Source organism: Chanodichthys erythropterus, chromosome 1 (genome assembly GCF_024489055.1).
Source record: "Chanodichthys erythropterus isolate Z2021 chromosome 1, ASM2448905v1, whole genome shotgun sequence".
Classification (NCBI taxonomy): Eukaryota; Metazoa; Chordata; class Actinopteri; order Cypriniformes; family Xenocyprididae; genus Chanodichthys; species Chanodichthys erythropterus.
Genome location: NC_090221.1, coordinates 37,522,258 through 37,543,626, shown reverse-complemented (window position 1 = coordinate 37,543,626; position 21,369 = coordinate 37,522,258). Strand labels below are relative to the sequence as shown.

Here is a 21,369-nt window from a genome sequence, read left to right as displayed (position 1 = left end):
TGTTAAAAAAGATTTATATTTCAAATAAATGCTATATTTTTTGTACTTTCTATTCATCGAAGAAGCCTGAAAAAAGTATCATGTTTACCACAAAAATATGAAGCAGCACAACTGTTTTCAACATTGATAATAATAAGAAATGTGCAGCAAATCAGTATATTAGAATGATTTCTGAAGGATCATGTGACATTGAATTGGATTATGCAAACTTCAAACAATGTCTGGCACAGCCATAAACACTGAATTATGGCCTTGATTGAAACGATGACTTTGCGTGAGACGATGGTATCTTGCGAAGTTTGCTAAACACATCACCATAGCAACAAACCATGGTGACATCACAGCACAAACATAAGTCATCTGGAGCGGATGGTGCAGAAAGGGGTTCTGGTCATTATTATGTTATGTGGAATCACTGAAAAATTAACTTAGAGAGCATGCATTATTCCTGTCAGCAGGAAGACCGGAAGGACAGTAAAGAGAGACTGTTATAGCTGTGCTCCACTCCTGGTCTCGGTTATTCTGCAGATCTTTCTCCATTGATGACCATTCAAAAGAAGCTCGGTATTCTGGCAAAATATATATATTTTGTAATACAGTATATAAATTGCGAATATGTCATCAGGGTTATTATAGTTAACTTAAAACTAAATCCATAAAACTTTTTGTTACTTACTTAAATATTTTTTTTTATTATTATTTTATTTTATTTGATGTATACAGTATACATAGTTAGTCATGAAACTCTAGAGGGCGCAGGCTGATCGGTCCTTTACATGCAATCTGCTAGCAATCACATGATTACTGCATGGCACATTGGCCTCTGCTGATCCTGCAGCCAATGAGATTGCTTGCTCAACATTTAAATAGTTTACTTCAGTGTTTGCTGTAATCTAGTCCTGCAGCCTTCCTCTGAACTCCTCCACCTCCCCAGCTCCACCTGCCTAGGTCTGCTGTGGGATTTATGTATGTCTATTTATGCAGCAGCAGCATATCTTACATACTCACAGCAGCAGGTCTGTGTATCTATTAGCAGTGGCAAGACCATACTTGCTCTGCAGCAGAAGCAAAAATCAACAGCAGCAGCAAAAATCAACAGCAGCGGCAATCAACTACAGCCACAGAAAAAATAATCATCATCAGCAAAAATCAACAGCAGGAAAAAAACAATTGCAGCAGCATCGTATCTACTCCACCAAAACCAAATACATTAACATAGCCACAATCAATAACATTTTAAAACTATTCAGAGAATTGTCATGACTGAAAGAATGTCATGATGATAACTAATAAAAACTACATCAGTGATACTAAAATAACTGTGTATTACAGTAGACGTTTGAGAGGCTCTTAGAAGCATTAAAGGTGCCATAGAATCAAAAATTGAATTTATCTTGGCATAGTTGAATAACAAGAGTTCAGTACATGGAAATGACATACAGTGAGTCTCAAACTCCATTGTTTCCTCCTTCTTATATAAATCTCATTTGTTTAAAAGACCTCCGAAGAACAGGCGAATCTCAACATAACACTGACTGTTACGTAACAGTCGGGATCATTAATATGTACGCCCCCAATATTTGCATATGCCAGCTCATGTTCAAGCATTAGACAAGGGCAGCCAGTATTAACGTCTGGATCTGTGCACAGCTGAATCATCAGACTAGGTAAGCAAGCAAGAACAACAGCGAAAAATGGCAGATGGAGCAATAATAACTGACATGATCCATGATATCATGATATTTTTAGTGATATTTGTAAATTGTCTTTCTAAATGTTTCGTTAGCATGTTGCTAATGTACTGTTAAATGTGGTTAAAGTTACCATCGTTTATTACTGTATTCACGGAGACAAGAGCCGTCGCTATTTTCATTATTAAACACTTGCAGTCTGTATAATTCATAAACACAACTTCATTCTTTATAAATCTCTCCAACAGTGTGTAATGTTAGCTTTAGCCACGGAGCACTATCAAACTCATTCAGAATCAAATATAAACATCCAAATAAATACTATACTCACATGATCCGACGCATGCATGCAGTATGCATGACAAACACTTTATATAGGGTTATATTAGCTGTGTGAACTTTTTTTATGCAATGTTTAAGGCAGTCGAGAGCTCGGGGGCGGGGAGCATGAGAATTTAAAGGGGCCGCAACCTGAATCGGAGCATATTTAATGATGGGCAGTTAAAAAAATGAATGAAAAAAAAATCTATGTGGTATTTTGAGCTGAAACTTCACAGACACATTCAGGAGACACCTTAGACTTATATTACATCTTGTGAAAAAGGGTTCTAGGGCACCATTAAACTGATAAAATATTTTCGACGCAGCAGCTCAAGATAGTCATATAATATCAGCAAATGACATCTTGCTGATTACTTTTTTAGTCAGAACACACTCTGTCCATCAATAAAGAGCGATTGTAGCAGAGAGTGTGTGGTTGAAGTTACTAAAATGTCTGAAATCATTCACAGATTTTTAAAGATACCTGTGAGAGGCTATATGAGAAGTTTCATTTAATTATTTTCCAACCAAATTTCATGAAATCCATCTCCATTCCACCCCAGTGTCCAATCCAACACGTGTTTTCTGGGCCACGTACACACAAACCGCCACCTCCCGTGTGCCTGCCGCTCTGTATTAAGGTAGTAGGTTAATTAATTTCAATCCCCAGAGAAAAACAGGTGTTAATTTCACGGATGTCCTATAAACCCCTTCCTGCCATAAATTATGAGGCTCAGAATAAATGACTTGAAAATACATCCACATAATTATATGAAAGAATGTGAACTCAGGACGAAAGAACAGCTATGAATAACAGGCCAAAATTATATTACCGAGAAGAGACGGAGAAAGAGAATGAAGTATCTTAAAACAGGGATCAGATTTTAATGCATTTTGTTTCATTTAACCCGTATTTAACATAACTATTCATGCATTATCTGCACACTTTATGACTAGTTTGCTGTAAACAAAACAAAACAATTACAAAATGTACTATAGTATTACATTTCATTTATTTATTTTTATTGTAGTACCATGTAGCACGTAAATTATATAATAATAGTTCACAATATTTTGTTAAAATAAATGAAGCCTTCATGAGCATAAGACACTTCTTTCAAAAAACATTAAAATATGAATTAGAAAATCTTTGAGTGGTGTTTATATATACATATTTAACATCTTTCTAATTTTATATATATTTATATATATATATATATATATATATATATATATATATATATATATATATATATATATATGCAACTTCATATTCTAAAATATAATTTTTTAATATATTAAAATCCAGAAACATGTCTGCTTGTTTTTTTGACATCACAATAATTTGTTCTAGTATATTGTTGCACCATCCAATCAAACAGCATCACACTAAACGCTGGCACTCTGCATGCATAACTGAGCCAAAAGAGTTTAAATCCCATGAGAGGAATCATCAGACATTATTGTAATTCAATAAACTGTGTCTGATAACATCATCAGCGAGTCTGCAGCCTGCGGCGGTCATTTGTAAACAGCTGCCCGAGCTTTCCCATCCGATCTCTGGAGTGAGTAAGTGTGGCCTTCAGCGACAAACCGGCTCATCACAACACAACCATCACTGTCTGAACATCTCTCTCCACTCACAACCATCTTTGAAACGGAGGAAAGAAGGTTTATGTATGCATCTCATGTGTGAATGAATGTTTAACTCGTAGCAGAGCTTGAAGGGAAGAGGAGTCATTAGTAGAGATCATGGTGAGACTTTTGATTTGGGTTAGTAATCATTTCACTCCTGTTACCTCAAACATGTGGTTTAACTGCTGCTGTTTCCTGAATAATATCACAGCAAGGTCACGGAGCACGTTTTTGATTTTGGTAGATGGTCTGAGATGATTCCTTGTGTCCTGGAGTGTGTGTGTGTGTGAGGAAAGATGCATTGGTCTTGTCAAGAGCAGCCGTTGGGGTTTGGTGTTTCTGCTGATGAATCGAAACACAGCGGTGACACAGACCTTTGAAAAGGTTCCTGAGGTGTCGTCTTCTTCTCAGGTTACGCTGGCACAAGCTCTCTCAACAGCCTGGAAAAGCTCCAGTCTGATTGGCTGTGAATCAAGGCGCACAAGTTTATATCTGTCTGCTGGGTAACAGCAACTACCTGACCATACAATCACTGAAACCTCAGCAGAGAGGCTCATTACACCTGAAGCTGCAGGAACATCACTTCTGTCCAGAACCTTGTGTCATTTTTCCACTTATTTAGACGAAAAAAGATATTTCAGCTGCACACCCTCTGAAATTAATATAATGTCAAAATTAAGATAAACATTTTATATATATTATATATAGGTTTATGAAGATTGAGCACGCAAGCGCATTGGCTACTAATACAGCAGGAGCCAATCATCTGTGTCCGATAGATGATGATGCGATTATTTGGCTTTATTACAGGTCGAGTTAAAGGTGCAATATGTAATATTTTCTGTCCACTAGAGGTCGCTAGAGGCCTATTCAAAACAAAGGCGTAGCTTGATGACGCCAAGTTTCCGAGCGGAATCTTGGGACATGTGGTCTTCACATCACAATCGGGATTGGATTTGGGCAGAAATCATGTTCATGGATGAGATTATTAACGTTACTGTAGTGTGAAGCAGAGCAGGAGCGAGTGTTGTGGAGCTGAACGAGGAGCTGCAGCGATTGATCAACACACGCCTCACGAGCAGCGGGACTTTTATTATGACACAGTCGCTTTTCCGGTCATGAGTATGAGGTAACGCAGCTCTGTTTATCATATTAGATACATTTGAGAGTGTTGAAAATGATGTTATAACGTTACTCTGTGCGTTCGCTCGGCGGCTGCTGTGAGACACTGTTACACACTGCAGTAAGATAGAGCGATTTTACAATATCAGATTAAATGCTGGATGATTGTGTTGATAAATGGCATGCAATTCATTTAAAAACGTATTGTATGATGGAGAAAATGCTGTATTACTGTTACTAAAAATAAAGCTGCATCTGATTATGCTATGTTAGCTACTTCACAAAATAGTGTTTTTCTCTGAAAAAAAATAAAGCATGAGACTCGCAAAAAATCAAGAAAATTAGATTTAAACAATAAGACTAAACGTGTTGAGCTACATAACTATAATTAGTTTATATAAATATATCAAAAAATCTTACATATTGCACCTTTAAGGACCTATTAGCCTGTGCATTTAGAGTTTCATGACCGAACTTTGTAAATATAAACATATATATTCTGCATCATTCTTGCATCTCATTACTCGTCACTAAATCACCACTTGTTTTCTATTCCTTAAAACCTTGAAGATTGACGATTCACACCTCCAGCAGAGCCAATCCCATCGCTGACGGTAAACAATCACCCCTTCATGCCCATCGCATGACTTCTAATTTAACACTTCTCAGGCATGACGCGACCATCGAGTTAATCGTCGTAATGCGGACGGCTGACTCTGAACTCATTTCCTGACGCGAGCTCAGAGCCTCACACTCCACGTCCTGCTGGGAGCGTTTAGGGCTCCTGAAATCTCATCTTTAAATGACACTTTATGTCAGGGTGGCTGCGTTACGGCTGAAGCTGATGTTAGCCTGATTAACACTTCATCGGATTACATCCCTGAGAGTGTGTTAGTGAGTTAGCAGACGATGTGTGTGTGTCCGGTGATTAAACAAAACTAAGTCGGCACAGAGGATTAGCCACACTTTCAACAATAAAATACATGTGATTAATTGCGGCCCTCTTTATCTGCTTCTTGTCATTTATATTCTCAGTGAAATTCATAGACATCCTCCACCCAATTATCTTAGACAAGATAAATTGTGTCCACAGAGGAAGCTAGAGACAGATAAATCAAAGCAGCGCAGACAAACACCAGTCCTCGTCTTTCCTAAATAATGTTTCAGCAGATGAGCTTTACATAAACACTGATTATGAGGTCATTTTATAAATGCATATTGAGGTCAACAATCTCCAGCGATGCATTCACTGGTTAACAAGAGATTCATCCAATTAAGCAACATTATATTTTGCATAATTTTGCTTTTTTTTTTTTTTTTTTTTTTTTTTTTTTTTTTGCCTTGATGCATTGATGAACTTTGAAAGCACATAAAAGTAAAAAAGTAAAATAAACAGAAAAATAACACACACACAAAAACACAATTTCTGAAGGATCATGTGACACTGAAGACTGGAGTAATGATGCTGAAAATTCAGCTTTGATCACAGGAATAAATTACACTTTACTATATATTCACATAGAAATCAGCTGTTTTAAATTGTAATAATTTTTTGTGATTTTTACTGTATTATTAATCAAATAAATTCAGCTTTGATCACAGGAATAAATTACATTTTACAATATATTCACATAGAAAACAGCTGTTTTAAATTTGAATAATATTTTGTGATTTTTACTGTATTATTAATCAAATAAATTCAGCTTTGTTCACAGGAATAAATTACACTTTACTATATATTCACATAGAAAACAGCTGATTTACATTGTAATAAAATGTTACTATTTTTACTGTATTTTTGATCAAATAAATGCAGCCTTGCTGAGCAGAAGAGACAAAAACATTAAAAAAAATGAATTATTCCAAACTTTTGATCAGTAATGGTAATACAACAAATTAATCACACCCATTTCTGTCAAAAATCATATTCAAAATCAGTAACATTTCATTTTCCTGTAAAAAGGATCTGAACAGTGCAGTGTTATGTATGCACTGGCATCATTATATGGACACTTGCCTTCTTAACCTCGTATTTAATGGCCAGTTTGACTCGACTGAGCAGAGAGCGATGATGCTGGCCTTCCTCCAGCTCGGCGGATATATCTCCATTCAAGATGGCCTCCACCTCCTCTGTGTCCCTGCACAGATCCAAAACTCCAACCACAAAGTCTTTACACTGCATAGACAGCTTCCTGTAGTCATTCTGTAGAGATGAAGAGAAAGAACAGAGAGCACCTATTATGCCCTTTTACACAGTTGTTTTTGTGCTCTACTAGAACAGGTTTTCATTATTTTCCTCATATTCTCCATTTTTGCAGCTCCTCTCTTCTCAGTCTGTCAGTAACACTCTGTTTAGTCTCTATGAAGCCCCTCCTTCTGAAAAGCACAATGTGCTCTGATTGGTCGGCTGGAGCAGTGTGTTGTGATTGGTCATTTGGGAAATGTCCCGCCCCTTACCATAACCACCAGTTTCAACTAACTCAAGCAGGCCCCGCCCCTTTATTCTGCATACAAATTATTTAAATGAGGAATATTGTGTAGAAACTCAAGATGGAGGCGTTTCAGGAGTTCAGAAACACTGACACTGACATAGAGAAGAACTGGAACTCAAACAGCAACATCACACACTAAAGACAGATGAAGATGGAGAAAAGCAGAATAGCTCCTCTTTAAACGCTGTAAAACAGGAGCTGATCCTTCACAGAGGTTTTCACTGAAGAGTGTCAGAATCCATCAGACTCCAACACAACACCTCTCAGCTGTAATAGTTCTCTTGGAAAGAAATCGAATGACATTATCTAATCTACAAAATTCTGTCAAGATTTGCTATTGTTTCCAAAGGAGAGATGGTTCAGTTTCTAATCGTGATCACAGTGAAATGGTCTTTGGTTTTGACTAAATCAATGTTCTTTAGTCTGTCCTGGAATAGTAAATTATTCTTTCAGAGAACTGACTGTTGATATCAAAACATTGCTGTAATTCTAGAACATTTTCCACGTGTTCATACAGAAACAGCAGGGAAGAGGCAAAACCTGATTTGAACACAAAGTATTTGGTTGATTAGAGCGTACAACTAATGAAAGTCCAAAATCTAGTATCTCAAAATATTAGAATATTTACATTTGAGTTTCATTAAATGACCATCCCTACAGTATAAATTCTGGGTATCTCTTGTTCTTTGAAACCACACTAATGGAGAAGACTGCTGACTTGGCAATGGTCCAGGAGACAATCATTGACACTCTCCACAAAGAGAGTAAGTCACAGATGGTCATTGCTGAATGTGGTGGCTGTTTACAGAGTGATGCATCAAAGCATATTAAATGCAAAGTTGACTAGAAGGAAGAAATTGGGTACGCAAAGGTGCACAAGCAACAGGGATGACCACAAGCTTGAGAATACTGTCAAGTAAAGCCGATTCAAACACTTGGGAGAGCTTCACAATGAGTCAAATGAAGCCGGAGTCAGTGCATCAAGAGTTACCACACTCAGAGATCTTCAGGAAAAGGACTACCAAGCCACTTCTGAAACAGAAACAACGTCAGAAGTATCTTACCTGGGCTAAGGAGAAAAAGAACTGGACAGTGAACAGTGGTCGAAAGTCCTCTTTTCAGATAAAAGTAAATTTTGCATTTCATGTTGAAATCATGGTCCCAGAGTCTGAAGGAAGACTGGAGAAGCACAGAATCCAAGCTGCTTGAAGTCTAGTGTGAAGTTTCTGAAGTCAGTAATGATTTGGGGGGCGTGACGTCTGCTGGTGTTGGTCTATTGTGTTTTATCAAGTGCAAAGTCAATGCAGCCATCTTCCAGGAGATTTTGGAGCACTTTATGCTTCCATCAGCTGACAAGCTTTATGGAGATGCTGATTTCCTTTTCCAGCAGGACTTTAGCACCTGCCCACAGTGCAAAAACCACTTCCAAGTGGTTTGCTGACCATGATATTACTGTGTTTTATTGGCCAGCCAACATGCCTGACCTGAATCTATGGGATATTTTCAAGAGAAAGATGAGAAACAGTCGATCCAACAATATACAGATGATCTGAAGGCTCAATAGTGCCTCAGCAGTGCCACAGGCTGATCACTTCATGCCACACTTCACTGATGCTGTAATTTGTGCTAGGAGCAAGTCATTTGCTGTAATATGTGCTGCCGACCAAGTATTGAGTGCACAAATGAACATACTTTAAAGAACTTGAACTTTTCTGTTTTGAAAATCCATTTTTTGATTGATCTTAGGAAATATTCTAATATTTTGAGATACTGGATTTTGGACTTTCATTAGCTGTACGCTCTAATCATCAAAATTAAAAAAATAAATAAATAAATAAACTTTTGAAATGTTTTACTTTACATGTAGGGAATCTAGAATATATGAAAGTTTCATTTTTAAAAATAATTTACAATAAAAAAATGAACTTTTTGATGATATTCTAATTATATGACCAGCACCTGTATACATGTTTATTAATGTAAGATCATTGTTTCTCTTCACTAACATCATTTTATTCATCATGTTTTTGAAGTCTCAATGTGTTTGAATCAGATAGTATTCTGGAATCATCCACAAACCAAAAACAAACACAATCCTTGATTTTGTTAAATAAGAGAGATTTTTGTCAAATGTTTTGCTTGTAAAGTGTACTTACACCATATTATTTATTTATATTTATTTATTTTCAATAAATGGCTCTTGTTTGACACGCACTCTCAGAAAAAAAATGTTCAGTGGGTTCTATATAGAACTCTAGGGTTCTTGACTCAGTTCTAAAGAACGCTTTATGCCAAAAAGGTTCTATACAGGGATGGGTAGGTTACTTTTAAAATGCATTTCACACATTACAAAATACATGCTTTCAAAAGTAATGTATTTCATTAGATTACCCAAGTTTTGTTACTTAATCTAAATTCTTTGGAATACTTATAAGTATGTTACACAAAAACAAGGTAATAACAAGTTTTGACTTTTTTCTCAGAATTGCGTGATATAAAGTTGCAATTGTGAGTTATAAAGTCAGAATTGTGAGATATAAACTCGCAATATTGAGAAAAGAAGTCAGAATTCTGAAATATAAACTCGTCAGAATTGATAAAGATTTCAAAAATTTCAAGTTTTCATCATGCAATTCTGACTGTGTATCTATGAGTTTAAATCTCCCAATTCTGACTTTCTGAAACGCAATCGTGAGTTGAAATATCGCAATTACGAGGCAAAAAGTCAGAATTGTGAGATAAAAACTTGCAATTACCTTTTTTACAATTACTAGGGACTCACAAACAACAAACTATCAAACTCACAAACTATTGCAAAACATGAAAACAGTCGTGGATCATCCAGTAACGACAGACAGTTCAGATTCAAGGGTATGGACATTTTTGAATGGGGCAATTTTTATAAATTCAACATTTTGTCTTGTGGAATATATGTAAACATCTAGTATGTGAAATAGCTTATTCAGGACAGTACTAAATAGAAATAACATGCAATTTTTATGATCTCTCTAACTTTGTTAAAATGTTGCACATTCTGCAAGGGTTATGAAACTGATAAGTAGAACTGTTGGAGAATCATTAATTGCCCGTCACAGTTTATATTAATGTTTAAATTAAATAAATGACATTAAAATTCAAAGTAATCACTTTGGTAATCTAAAATGCTTTAAAATTACCACCCATTTAAAATTCAACTGTAATGAAATACAATTACAAAGTCAAATTCAACATGAAATCAAAACTAACCCTATTTATAAACATTACTGTGCTTAATGTAAATGATTCACTGGTGCATACTATTTCAAAGAAAAAAAATATGAACCTTTCATCAAAATCAAGTACATTGAAATGAATGAATCTCTGAAATGAATTAAGTGATGGAGTCTGAACTATTTCCAGTAGCAATGAACTGTGTTTTCTAGAACTCTAAATTGATTCACCTGACATGACAAGCTGTTTCATGAGAGTCGAGTTGTTTATGGATCATCCTGGACTGAATTATTAAACCACAGAACTGTAAATCTTTTACCACATGGAGAAGTCAATACTGAACACTTCTCTGCTTCATTTAAAAACATCACTGTCAGGATGGAATAAGCATAACCAAACAGCGTGCAGTCCTCAATCAGATAGACGTCATATCAGTGTGATCTCCCAGCATGCACTGCTGCTGAGGTTCTGTTTAAAACATGACATGCTGTGTGCTTTATTGTTCTCTGTGGGATTCATTATACCTTCTCACACCACCAGGATGACAGTAAACCTCTTATCAGCATGAGAAAAGCAATATGACTGACCATATGTTACATGAGAACCACACATCATGATGCTTATCAAAGTGGATCATGGGAGAATGGGACATTTATTTGCTCACTAAGACTAAGGTAAAGTATACAAGAACTAAAGCAATATTTATGTGAATCTCACAAAAAGGTCACATTTCACTCCAAAATATATATAATTTAAATCAGCATAATGTTGTATCGCCTTTACGATGATTTAAATACAAAATACAAATACTTACATCACGAATAAACACTTGAAAATCACAATAGTTATTTGTTAAACATGTTGCAGCACTGACATTTGCATTAAAGTAATGAGATGCACTTGTCTGTCATGAAAACAATGCAAAAAAATTAAAAAATTAAAAAAATTAAATATATATATATATATATATATATATATATATATATATATATATATATATATATATATATATAAGTATGTGTGTATGGCATATATGTGTGTGTGTTCTTACAAATAATCTTAATTTCTTTCAATTTAAACAGGCTGGTTCACACATTTAGGAATTATTACATATCTATCAGTGTTTTTTTGAGTGTAACTTTATATACACATGAGATCTGCAGCTAAATAATACACAACATTCAGAGCTGGAGAGAGAGAGAGAGAGCTCAGTTTATCTGAAGTGAATCTCTGGCTCTGCACAGATCAAAGAACTGATCAGAATCGACATCGATTCAGTTCTCCAGACGGACAGACAAACAGATACGCTGACAGACAGTCTGACCTTGACATTAAAGCTGAATCAGCAAGCATGACAATTAGTTACTGTTAGTCTGAGTTAGTGAAAATTGTGTAGTCAAACATATTTACCAGAAAGAAGCCAGTGTGCTGAGATGTCTCTTTATTACGGTTCTTTTTATCCTGTCGACGGCGGCGGCACACACAAACACACACGCAACAGAAGTTAAAATGTTGTTAAAATGGAGATAAATGTTAAGATAAGAGATGCAAATATAAGATGAACTCTGATTCTGAGAGAGTTCGGGATGGAGGAGGAAATTTAAGTTTAACATACGACAAAATGCAGCTGGAGAGAGAGGCCACGTTCACACCGCAGGCTCCTTCTGAACAGGACAACCAGAAAATCGTTAATCAAATCGAGCGTTTCTGAGATCTGTTTAAACAGATTTGGTTTACGTATTCGTAAACCAAATGTTTACGAATCCGACATCACGGATTGTGCTGTGTCACTTTAAATTATGCCACCTTATTTGTGGGAATTGGAAAAAATATAGGCAAAACAATCTCATGGCAAAGACACGTAACTATTTTATGTTTTGCCGAATTGGTGGCTAATTCATATGAAATCGTACAATTTCAATTTCAACTGCTTAGGTCTCACCTTCATGCTTTTTTCTAAAAATCATGTGTGCACAATTCTCATCATACAAATTCATATTCAGTTGTAAAATAGTTACGTTTTCCCACGAGATTGAGTTGAAATGACACTGTAGTATGGAAGCTTGTTTCCGCCACTGAATAAAAAATCAATAATTGCGAGTTTTTAATTACACAATTCTGATTTTTTTTCTGACTTTTATTCTCAGAACTGTGTGATTTAAACTCACAATTGTGAGTTATATAGTCATAATTGTGTGATATAAAGTCTCTAAACTGGCAATTGCAAGAAAAAAGTCAAAATTGTGAGTTTATTTCTCGCAATTGCAAATTAGTTTCTTGAAATTCTGAGAAAATGAGTCAGAATTGTGAGATATAAACGTGCAATTGCAAATTAAAAAGTCAGAATTGCAAGATAAACTGGAAATTGCATTTAAAAAATTGCAAGAAAAAAGTCAAGTTTATGAGTTTATTGTGAGCTTATAACTCACAATTCTGACATTATAACTCGCAAATGCGAGTTTATCTCCCAATTCTGAGAAAAAAAGTCTCCGATTTTTTTATTTAGTAACAAGCTTCCATACTGGAGCAAGACAGAATCATACTGAAACGTGAAAGAAAAATACGTGTAGATCGAAACTAAAAACAAATCGATCCCGCACAGACCTCTAAGTTGAAGTACTAAAATAACTCAAACAAACTAAATAAAATAAAAACTGTAAAGCTAAAAACAAATATTAACAAATATTTGCTAACATAACACTTGCGAACACTGATGGGATCAGGAGTGACTCCTGAATTCTAATTTCGGAGATTCGCTCTTGCGTTTAAAGTGGTTGTGACTCCCCAGAACGTTGCTGTGTGTACGTGGCCAATTAAAACTATTATGCAAAATGTTTAAGGAACAATCAATTCTATGCATGATCTAATATGCATGATATTAAAGCAAAAAAATATGGTGCAAACAAAAAAATACCATGTTGGTCCAGTCCTCTTACCTTAAACTCCTTTTCGATGTTGGCGAGTTTGGCGAGCTCGTTGCTCAGCTCCAGCGCGGTCAGTACGGGGTCCTCGCTGGACAGAGAGAGATACGCCGGGCTGGCGAGCCCACGATACGCATTTATCCTCGAGCGCGAGTGGCTGAACGAGTCCTTCCTCTGCTTCTCCATGCAGTCGGCGCACTTGCAGAAGTAGTCGTGCGGCCGCTCGATCCTGGCGCCCTTCATCAGCAGCATGTGCACCACCTCGTATTTCTGGCAGTGGGCGGCCAAGATGATAGGCGTGATATCGGGCGAGAACCGCGTGCCGTCCTCGTCGTACGAGTAGAAGTCGTCGTCCTGCAGCTCGCAGGGGCTGCGGGTCAGTCGTTCGTCGCTCGCGAAGGACGGATGTCCCAGCAGGGCCTCCACGATACGTATGTAACCTTTGGAAATGGCCAGCAGGAGCGCATCCCCGACACGGGCCAGGTTGTCTCGCCGCAGGAGCAGCTCGGTGACCTCCAGGTGTTCGTTCCCGACGGCCAACTGCAGTCCGTTCTGTCCCATGTAGTCGACGCAGTTCACGTTGAGCGTGGGAGATTCTTCCAGCATCTTTCGGACCACTGGGATATTGCCGTACTCCGCTGCGTCCAGAAAGCGTTCTTCCTCCGCCGTGAGGCTGCTGCCCCGAGCGTTGAACATGAACGCCGGACCGCGAATCGCCTGCCGGCGGCCCTTTTCCCGCGGGAGGGTCATCCTGCGTTGCGGGAAAGTATCCGAGGATTTCCTGCAAAGTGAAAAACAAGTATTTTTACCAATCAGAGCCTATCCATCAAGCTCATCCGAGTGGAAATGACTTCCTCTGCGCCTAGCCGCTCGGTTAAATCTCATATCACTCTCTGACAAACCTCCAACAAGCTGAGTGTCTCACAGAGAGCTGTATCAACAGGGATGTGATCCCACAGGGACGCAAAGCAGAAGGTGATTCAGGCCGGACGGTCCTGCTGAAGGCGAGATCGCCCTCTGACTTTTAATAGCTTTTTAATGAAACGCAACAGATGCCACGATCAGACAACAGGTGGAGTGACGTCTGCTGACTCACATTAGTAAGCTCTGGAGGTGAACAGAACACACAACAGCAACAGTAAATGAAAGTTTCGTCCAGAGAATGTTTATTCTGATGTGCAATAGCACTGCTCGATTATGATGACAAAAATCATAAGCATGATTATTATTATTGTTATATATTTAAAACCAGGTTTATATACCAGGTTTATTAGGCTGCTGTCACTTTAAGAGCTGCACGGATCCAATATACTGTTACACATGCGTTTTCTTTCTCAACTGTTTACAATCATTTTTGTACATAACTGACTTTGTTTACGAGGATACTTGCCAATATTTTGATATTTTGTGTATCTGAAGTAGAGCTGGGCGATTTAGCAAAAAAATAAAATATAGATTTTTTCAGAACATTTGTCCGATTCACGATTTCGATTTTTTTTATTTTTTATGTTTAACTAGTCAACTTAAAAACTTAACTACAATATGATTCAAGTAACATTCTCTTTATTAAATATCTTTGCAGAAATATGCATTAAATATGAAGGCAAATTTTGCACAAACCTACCTGTATCTTAAACATCTTATATTAATATTACTTATATTTCTTATTTAAAATAAGAAAAATGCTAAATATTTCTTAGCCAAAAAGAAATAGCAATAAATAACACCAGTAATGGGCTATTATTAACAGCAAATGCTTTGTAAAAACAGAAAAAAAACAGCACCTTTCAGCCTGTCACCATCATGCAAACATGAAATATCAAACACACAGTAGTAGTTCTTTACAGGTTTTTATGTTTGGGTGTTCCCCTCGGGTCTCGCGTCTTTTGCAGCGTCTCACCCATGAAACGGCATTCTAAAAATGCGGCAGTCAAGTTAAAAAAAAGTTGTGTTTAATAACTTTGCTTTTTTCCCATTCCACAGCCCAGTCTCATTTTTTCAACGCAATAACGCATTGTAACGTTTGCTAACATTTTTAATCAAAATTGCAATTTCTCGATTTAAAAATAATAAAATTGAAGCAAAACATTACATTCAAATTAATCAAGAAAAATCGGCCAGCCCTAATCTGAAGGTCGCTGTATACTTCGCTTATGCGTGTTCAGCCCCGTCTCAGAGTCGGAGCGTGCGCACAGAAAGCCGCCTGGGGAACAGTATTTCTTTTGCAGCGTAATGCACCTTTAATAACACCATCTAATATCAAGCACATCCCACAGTTTAGCAACAGCAGACTGCATTTTACAACACTCATTTATTCATCTGGAATGCGGCAGCGGCACAACGTTTTACAATGTTTTCATAATCTTTGGAAGCCAAAACCAAAATAGAAAAATCAATTACGATTAATCACACAGCACTAACGTGGAACACATTTGACAGTGCTAACATTTATTGGGCCTGTGGCCTTGCGGATAGCTGACAAACTCCTGACATCATGGTGAAAACTGCAGGTTTGAATGCAGCCGGTCCAATCACATGCTTAAGTCCAAAAAACAACTTAAAAAGTGTGAGAATTGGTTAGGAATTTGGTACTAAAACTTTGCCACATTGTTTTCTCCCAATTACAAACGTTCATTCTGAGAGGGTTTCCACACCTTTTGACCAATGAATTTACATGACTTTTGACAGAAATATTGTATGAAAATGTCAGAAAATCCACCAACACTGTTTACTGAGCCATAATCATGCTGTACTAAATCAAATATAAACACATTATGCCACAAACAAACTTATCTGCTTCAACTTCAACAACAGCACACAGTGTCAGCAAAACACATGAAAAGCCAAAAGAAACTGCATTCATTCTGGTAGTGTACTATTATAAAAAACACAACTTGACTTCAGCACAAGCTTTATTTACAACAAGCTTTTCCTGGTGATAAAGCAATGTTTGAGTAAATGAACAGAATGCAGAGCTGCACGATATTGGAAAGAACGGACATTTTGTCACAATATTTTGTTTTTCTATTGTGATATGAAAAACAAACTTTGTTAAAGCTACAAAAGTGATTTTCTCTTTGTATGTTGTTGTTTGATTAACATTAATGACAGACAGCAGCAGGTTTATTAGGCTGCTGTCACTTTAAGAGCGAATGCACGGATCCAATACAACAATACGCATCCATTTTCCTTCTCAACTGTTTACGTTCACATAAGTGACTGTGTTTACAAAGATACTCGCAGAGATTTTGCACTTGTGTGTCCGTTAAAGCACAAATAGATGTGAAAGAGCACGGAAGTTCAGCATGCAAGTTCTGAATTGAGTTCTCTTTCTTCCACTGAAATGGTTTAAAATCGATTGAATGTTTAAACTGACAGAAGAATATGATAAACTTTCGCTTTTTGATGGTTAAACTTTGCAATTAATCAGAGAATCACGTGCGATTTGAACTACAATGCCTCTTTGACATCGCACATCCTGTGACGTGACCAACACGAATGCGCACATCACAATATCGATGCGAAAACAATATCTCATGCAGCCCTAATAGAACGAGTTTGTTTAATTTAAGGGCTGAATTTATTCTCTGAAGCGAGATGGACCCGGTCTTCTGGATTTACTTGAGCGGGAAATTCATTTCACACAGCTCAGGTCCCTGGAGCACCAGACGCCCCGTCACGAAAGCGGAAGCATTCAGCTCGAAATCTGGTGCACAAACTCTCCATGCTGACACTTCTACCATGACCATCCAATAAACGCAAAGAGCGCTAAAAGCTCCAGCAAACAACCCAAACTGAGCTATGAATTAACTTCCTACTGCATACACAACGGCATCATAACACATATTGGGAATTTTGGGAGTTGTGTAGTGACCAAAACTGTGAAACAAGGAAAAACTCAAACACATGACCTTGGCGTTTACTTGAGCTTCACCTTACTTGAGGAACGCCAGTTTAAATGTGTTAGTTTTGTAAAGAAGTGCATATGGCTCAATTTATATTTGTCTACAATATGATGATGTCAAGCATTTAAGCATTTATATTTAAAAAAGTATTTAAGATCATAAACATTTTAATAAAAAAATGTCCCCAAAATGTTCTCAGAACATGCATTTGGTGAGCCAAAAATGTTTTCCGTTGTTTTAAGGTTTGCAGAATGTTATGGGGAAATTCAGTGTTTGCTGGAAAGAAACATAAATTCTCAAAATAAATAAATTGAAATGGTCAAATATTGGCTAATTAATGGTCCTGGTTGATGCATTGTTTACTGAATATTAATATCAGAGAAAGGAATTTTGATAATATCAAAGCAATTTCATAGCATCTCGTCCGAATGCTTACCTAATGTTTATGATATTGGAGCAAAACAATGAGAAATACTGCGTTGAGTTGAATCACATTTAGAGAGAGAGAGATGTGAGCTGAATCTATTTTCACTCCTTCCATTAAAACACCCTCTCCACTATTATGAAAAATGGATCGATAGATATAAATTATGCATTTCGTTGTTAATCAGGTGCAAAAAAGAGAGTTAAACATGCATAAAAATTTAAAACGTGCCTGCTGTGTGTGTGTGTGTGTGTTCATTCAGACTGAGGGAGGCCTATCTGTGATCCTGCCACTCTGTTTACTCAGAAAGAGCACATCTGTGTGTGTTTCAATCTGGACAGCATGTTCACAGCAGCACATCCACCGCTAATGATCTGCATCCGTCACACAAATGGTCATTTTGACTCAGTGATGTATTGAAAGACCATTTCCAGCTCTGAATTAATTTTCATGTCTATCCTGAAAATCAAATGTCCACACGGTTATAAATCAAGATGTGAAGGTTGACTTTGTACTTCTTTAGAGGCCACACTATATTATTTTGCAACTTATTGTGCTATATTTTCTAATTGATATTTGTGCATATATCCATGTAGTGCATGTGTAGGATCAGTATAACATGCTTTTAAAAGTGTTGAAAGAGCCTTGTCTCAAATAAAGCACATGCATGACCCGTCCAATCAGATCTTGGATATTATTGAATAAAAGCATGTGCCAAATGCATGTTAATGTAAAAGCAGACATGCATAAGTCAGTAAAATGGCTTCTTTGTCTTCTTGCTTATTTTTATAGCATTTTATGTAGGCTATTACATTTTCTAAGCTTTTTGCATAATTTGACAAAATTGCATCTTAATTGGAAATGATGAAAATATTCTTCAAGAGATATTTAGCTGGAGTTTTCTTCGTTTTCCCTCACACTTTTGAAACAAAAATTTTTAGGCTCAAATTGTTCATTGTGGTGGACATTTTATAGTTTTAAAGAAATTGCTATGAATAATTTGTACACAATAAACACTGAGATAGATGATGATTATTTCAGCTTTTGTTTTCATTATTATAGTTTAAAAATATATAAACATTTTAATAATCAACAGAGAGCTTTTGAAAGACTTTCTCTGACTTTAGTAGATAAATGATCTTCCGCTAGGTGGCGCTTTAAGGTTTAAGTCAGCTTATACTGTATTAGAACACATTTTAAGACATTTCTACATCGAGTTATTAATGAAAACATCTTACAGAGGGAGATGAGCAAGACAATGAACTATATTCATCTTTTGGGGGGGAAAAATCAAGATTATGTGATAATATCTAATATTTTACTCAAAGAAATGTACTGAAATCTTATTTCTTAGACTTTTCATATTATTAAAATGATTTATTCTGTCGCGTTATGTGTCATTTCACTCAGCTCAGAGAGTTGTGTGAGTGTGTGTGTGTGTGTGTGTGTGTGTGTGTGTGTGTGTGTGTGTGTGTGTGTGAGAGAGAGAGTTTGTAGAGTTGTGAACACTCACATGTTGTAGCGGTAATATCCTGAAGAGTCTCGGAGCGTCTGGACGGATGTCAGGTGATGTGCGTCCAGACCGCCGTTCTCCTCTTTCCAGCACTGCTCATCTTCATCCTCAGAAAACGACACTCTTTTCTGGTATTTGGATCCTCTGCCTTTCATGGACATGCAGACAGTGAGAGTGAGAGCTGCTCCGGGACTCCAGCGCTGCTCACTGCAGGTGAAGCTCTGAGAGACTCCAGCATCAGCATCACGAGCGCGCGCGCGTGCACGAGCAGCGCCCTGCCCACATCAGTCCATCCTTAACAAGACAAGCAGAGGTCAAAGGGTAATCACGGCACAACGAGCTAAATCAATTAGCCGTTTGTGTGTCACTTATTTAAGGATAAATATTTTCCATGAATTTGCATAAATCTGACTAAAATATAAAATGTTTTAAAAAAACACTTTTCTGTCATTCTGTATTTCTCACTTTCCCACTGTTATCTTTTGATGAAAATGTATTTATATTTATTTTACTACTGTTATTACTTTGTCTTTTATTATTGTTATTATTTATTTGTTTAATTATTTTCTTTCACCCTGAATGTATCTTAAAAAATCATAAATAAATCATAAATAAAAAATAAACAATATTATTTATAAAATATTAATTAAAATGTATATAACGTTATACTTTATATAAAATAAACGCTTAATAACAGTGCATATATATACATATATTTTGTATTACTCTTATAAAGTTTATAATATAATTATAAAAGTATTTAAATTATATATATATATATATATATATATATATATATATATATATATATATATATATATATATAAAAGCATTTTAAATGTTTTAAATGTTCACTGTTCACTTTATATATATATATATATATTGAACACATTTTAAATGTTACAATTTATTTAATGCTATACTTTATATAAAATAAACACTATAAATTAATAACAAATAATTAACAAAAAGGTCTTTGTCTATGTATATATCATTATAAATATAAATCTTTACATTCTAATACATTATGTATCTAATGTATGTATGTATGTATGTGTATTTACAATAATCAATAATGTATATGTATATGTGTGTGTGTGTGTGTGTGTGTGTGTCTACTGTTTTATTGTAAATGTATTAGTTATATGCAGTATATATATATATATATATATATATATATATATATATATATATATATATATATATATATATATATATATATATATATAATATATAAACACACACACACACACACACACACTTTGCACAATCCAGTCTGAAGTCTCTGAATATCCTTTAGCAAGATTTGATTCTTCGTCTTCTGAGATAATGGAACGAACACAGAGAGATTGATTACACGAGAGAAAGCCGGAGGACATCCTGATCAATAACAGCGCTGACAGACAATTACCGCTGAAATGGCTGATTGGCTGCGTATTTAGACAAACCTCTTCATATGCATTTGATTAACGAAAGGGCAAAGGTCAGTCTGGTCAATAACTGTTTTAGTGATGAGGTGGTTTTCTTTCTGTCTATGAGAAGGAAAAAACTGTGGCGTTTAAGAGCTTTCTGTCTCTCTCCAAACTCAATCAGGTTTGGGAATTATAGATAATCATAATCATGCAGAACAGTTGTCTAAATTTGGATAGAGCTTATCGATAGAGCAAACTCAGCATCTGTCATTGGCACATGGAAATCATTCGGGAACAGATTGACCTAATTTAGTCACAATCCAAAGTAATTCTTAAAATAACATGAAATTTTTAACCCAACAGTTGGGTTTGTCGATATTTGACCCAACTTTGGGTTGAAATAACCCTGCGTTTTGTTTTTTTTTAGAATGTATCTTTCAGACAGTTTAGAACCAACTTTATAGAGTGAAAATGTCACTATAATTTCCTCTGCACACTTACATGAGTACAATGTTTATCACAAGATGATCTGCTTTCAAATATCATGTCACATTTAATGGCCTTTTGAAATCAGATGAAATCAGAGCATTGGACTCTTGTGGACATGGGGAATGTCTTCTGTTTCATGGACTGTGACTGCACAGAAACAAATGCTCTCCATCATGACAACCAGAGGAGGATCAAAGTATCCTTCATATGTTTTCCTCTGGGAACAGAAGAACA

The 21,369-nt window shown here is 36.2% G+C and overlaps 1 protein-coding gene across 1 annotated transcript in view; it reads right to left on the bottom strand.

The window, feature by feature from the left end:
- Window positions 1–19,395, bottom strand: part of trpc3 (transient receptor potential cation channel, subfamily C, member 3) — a 34,678-nt gene extending 15,283 nt beyond the window's left edge. Inside the window, exons 1-3 of the mRNA XM_067383997.1 lie at window positions 19,235–19,395; window positions 13,408–14,173; window positions 6,787–6,972 (exon numbers count right to left, since the gene is read on the bottom strand). Coding sequence (XP_067240098.1) covers window positions 6,787–6,972; window positions 13,408–14,173; window positions 19,235–19,395 — 1,113 coding nt within the window. The remainder of the gene's footprint in view (window positions 1–6,786; window positions 6,973–13,407; window positions 14,174–19,234) is intronic.
- Between the last annotated feature and the right edge of the window lie 1,974 nt (window positions 19,396–21,369).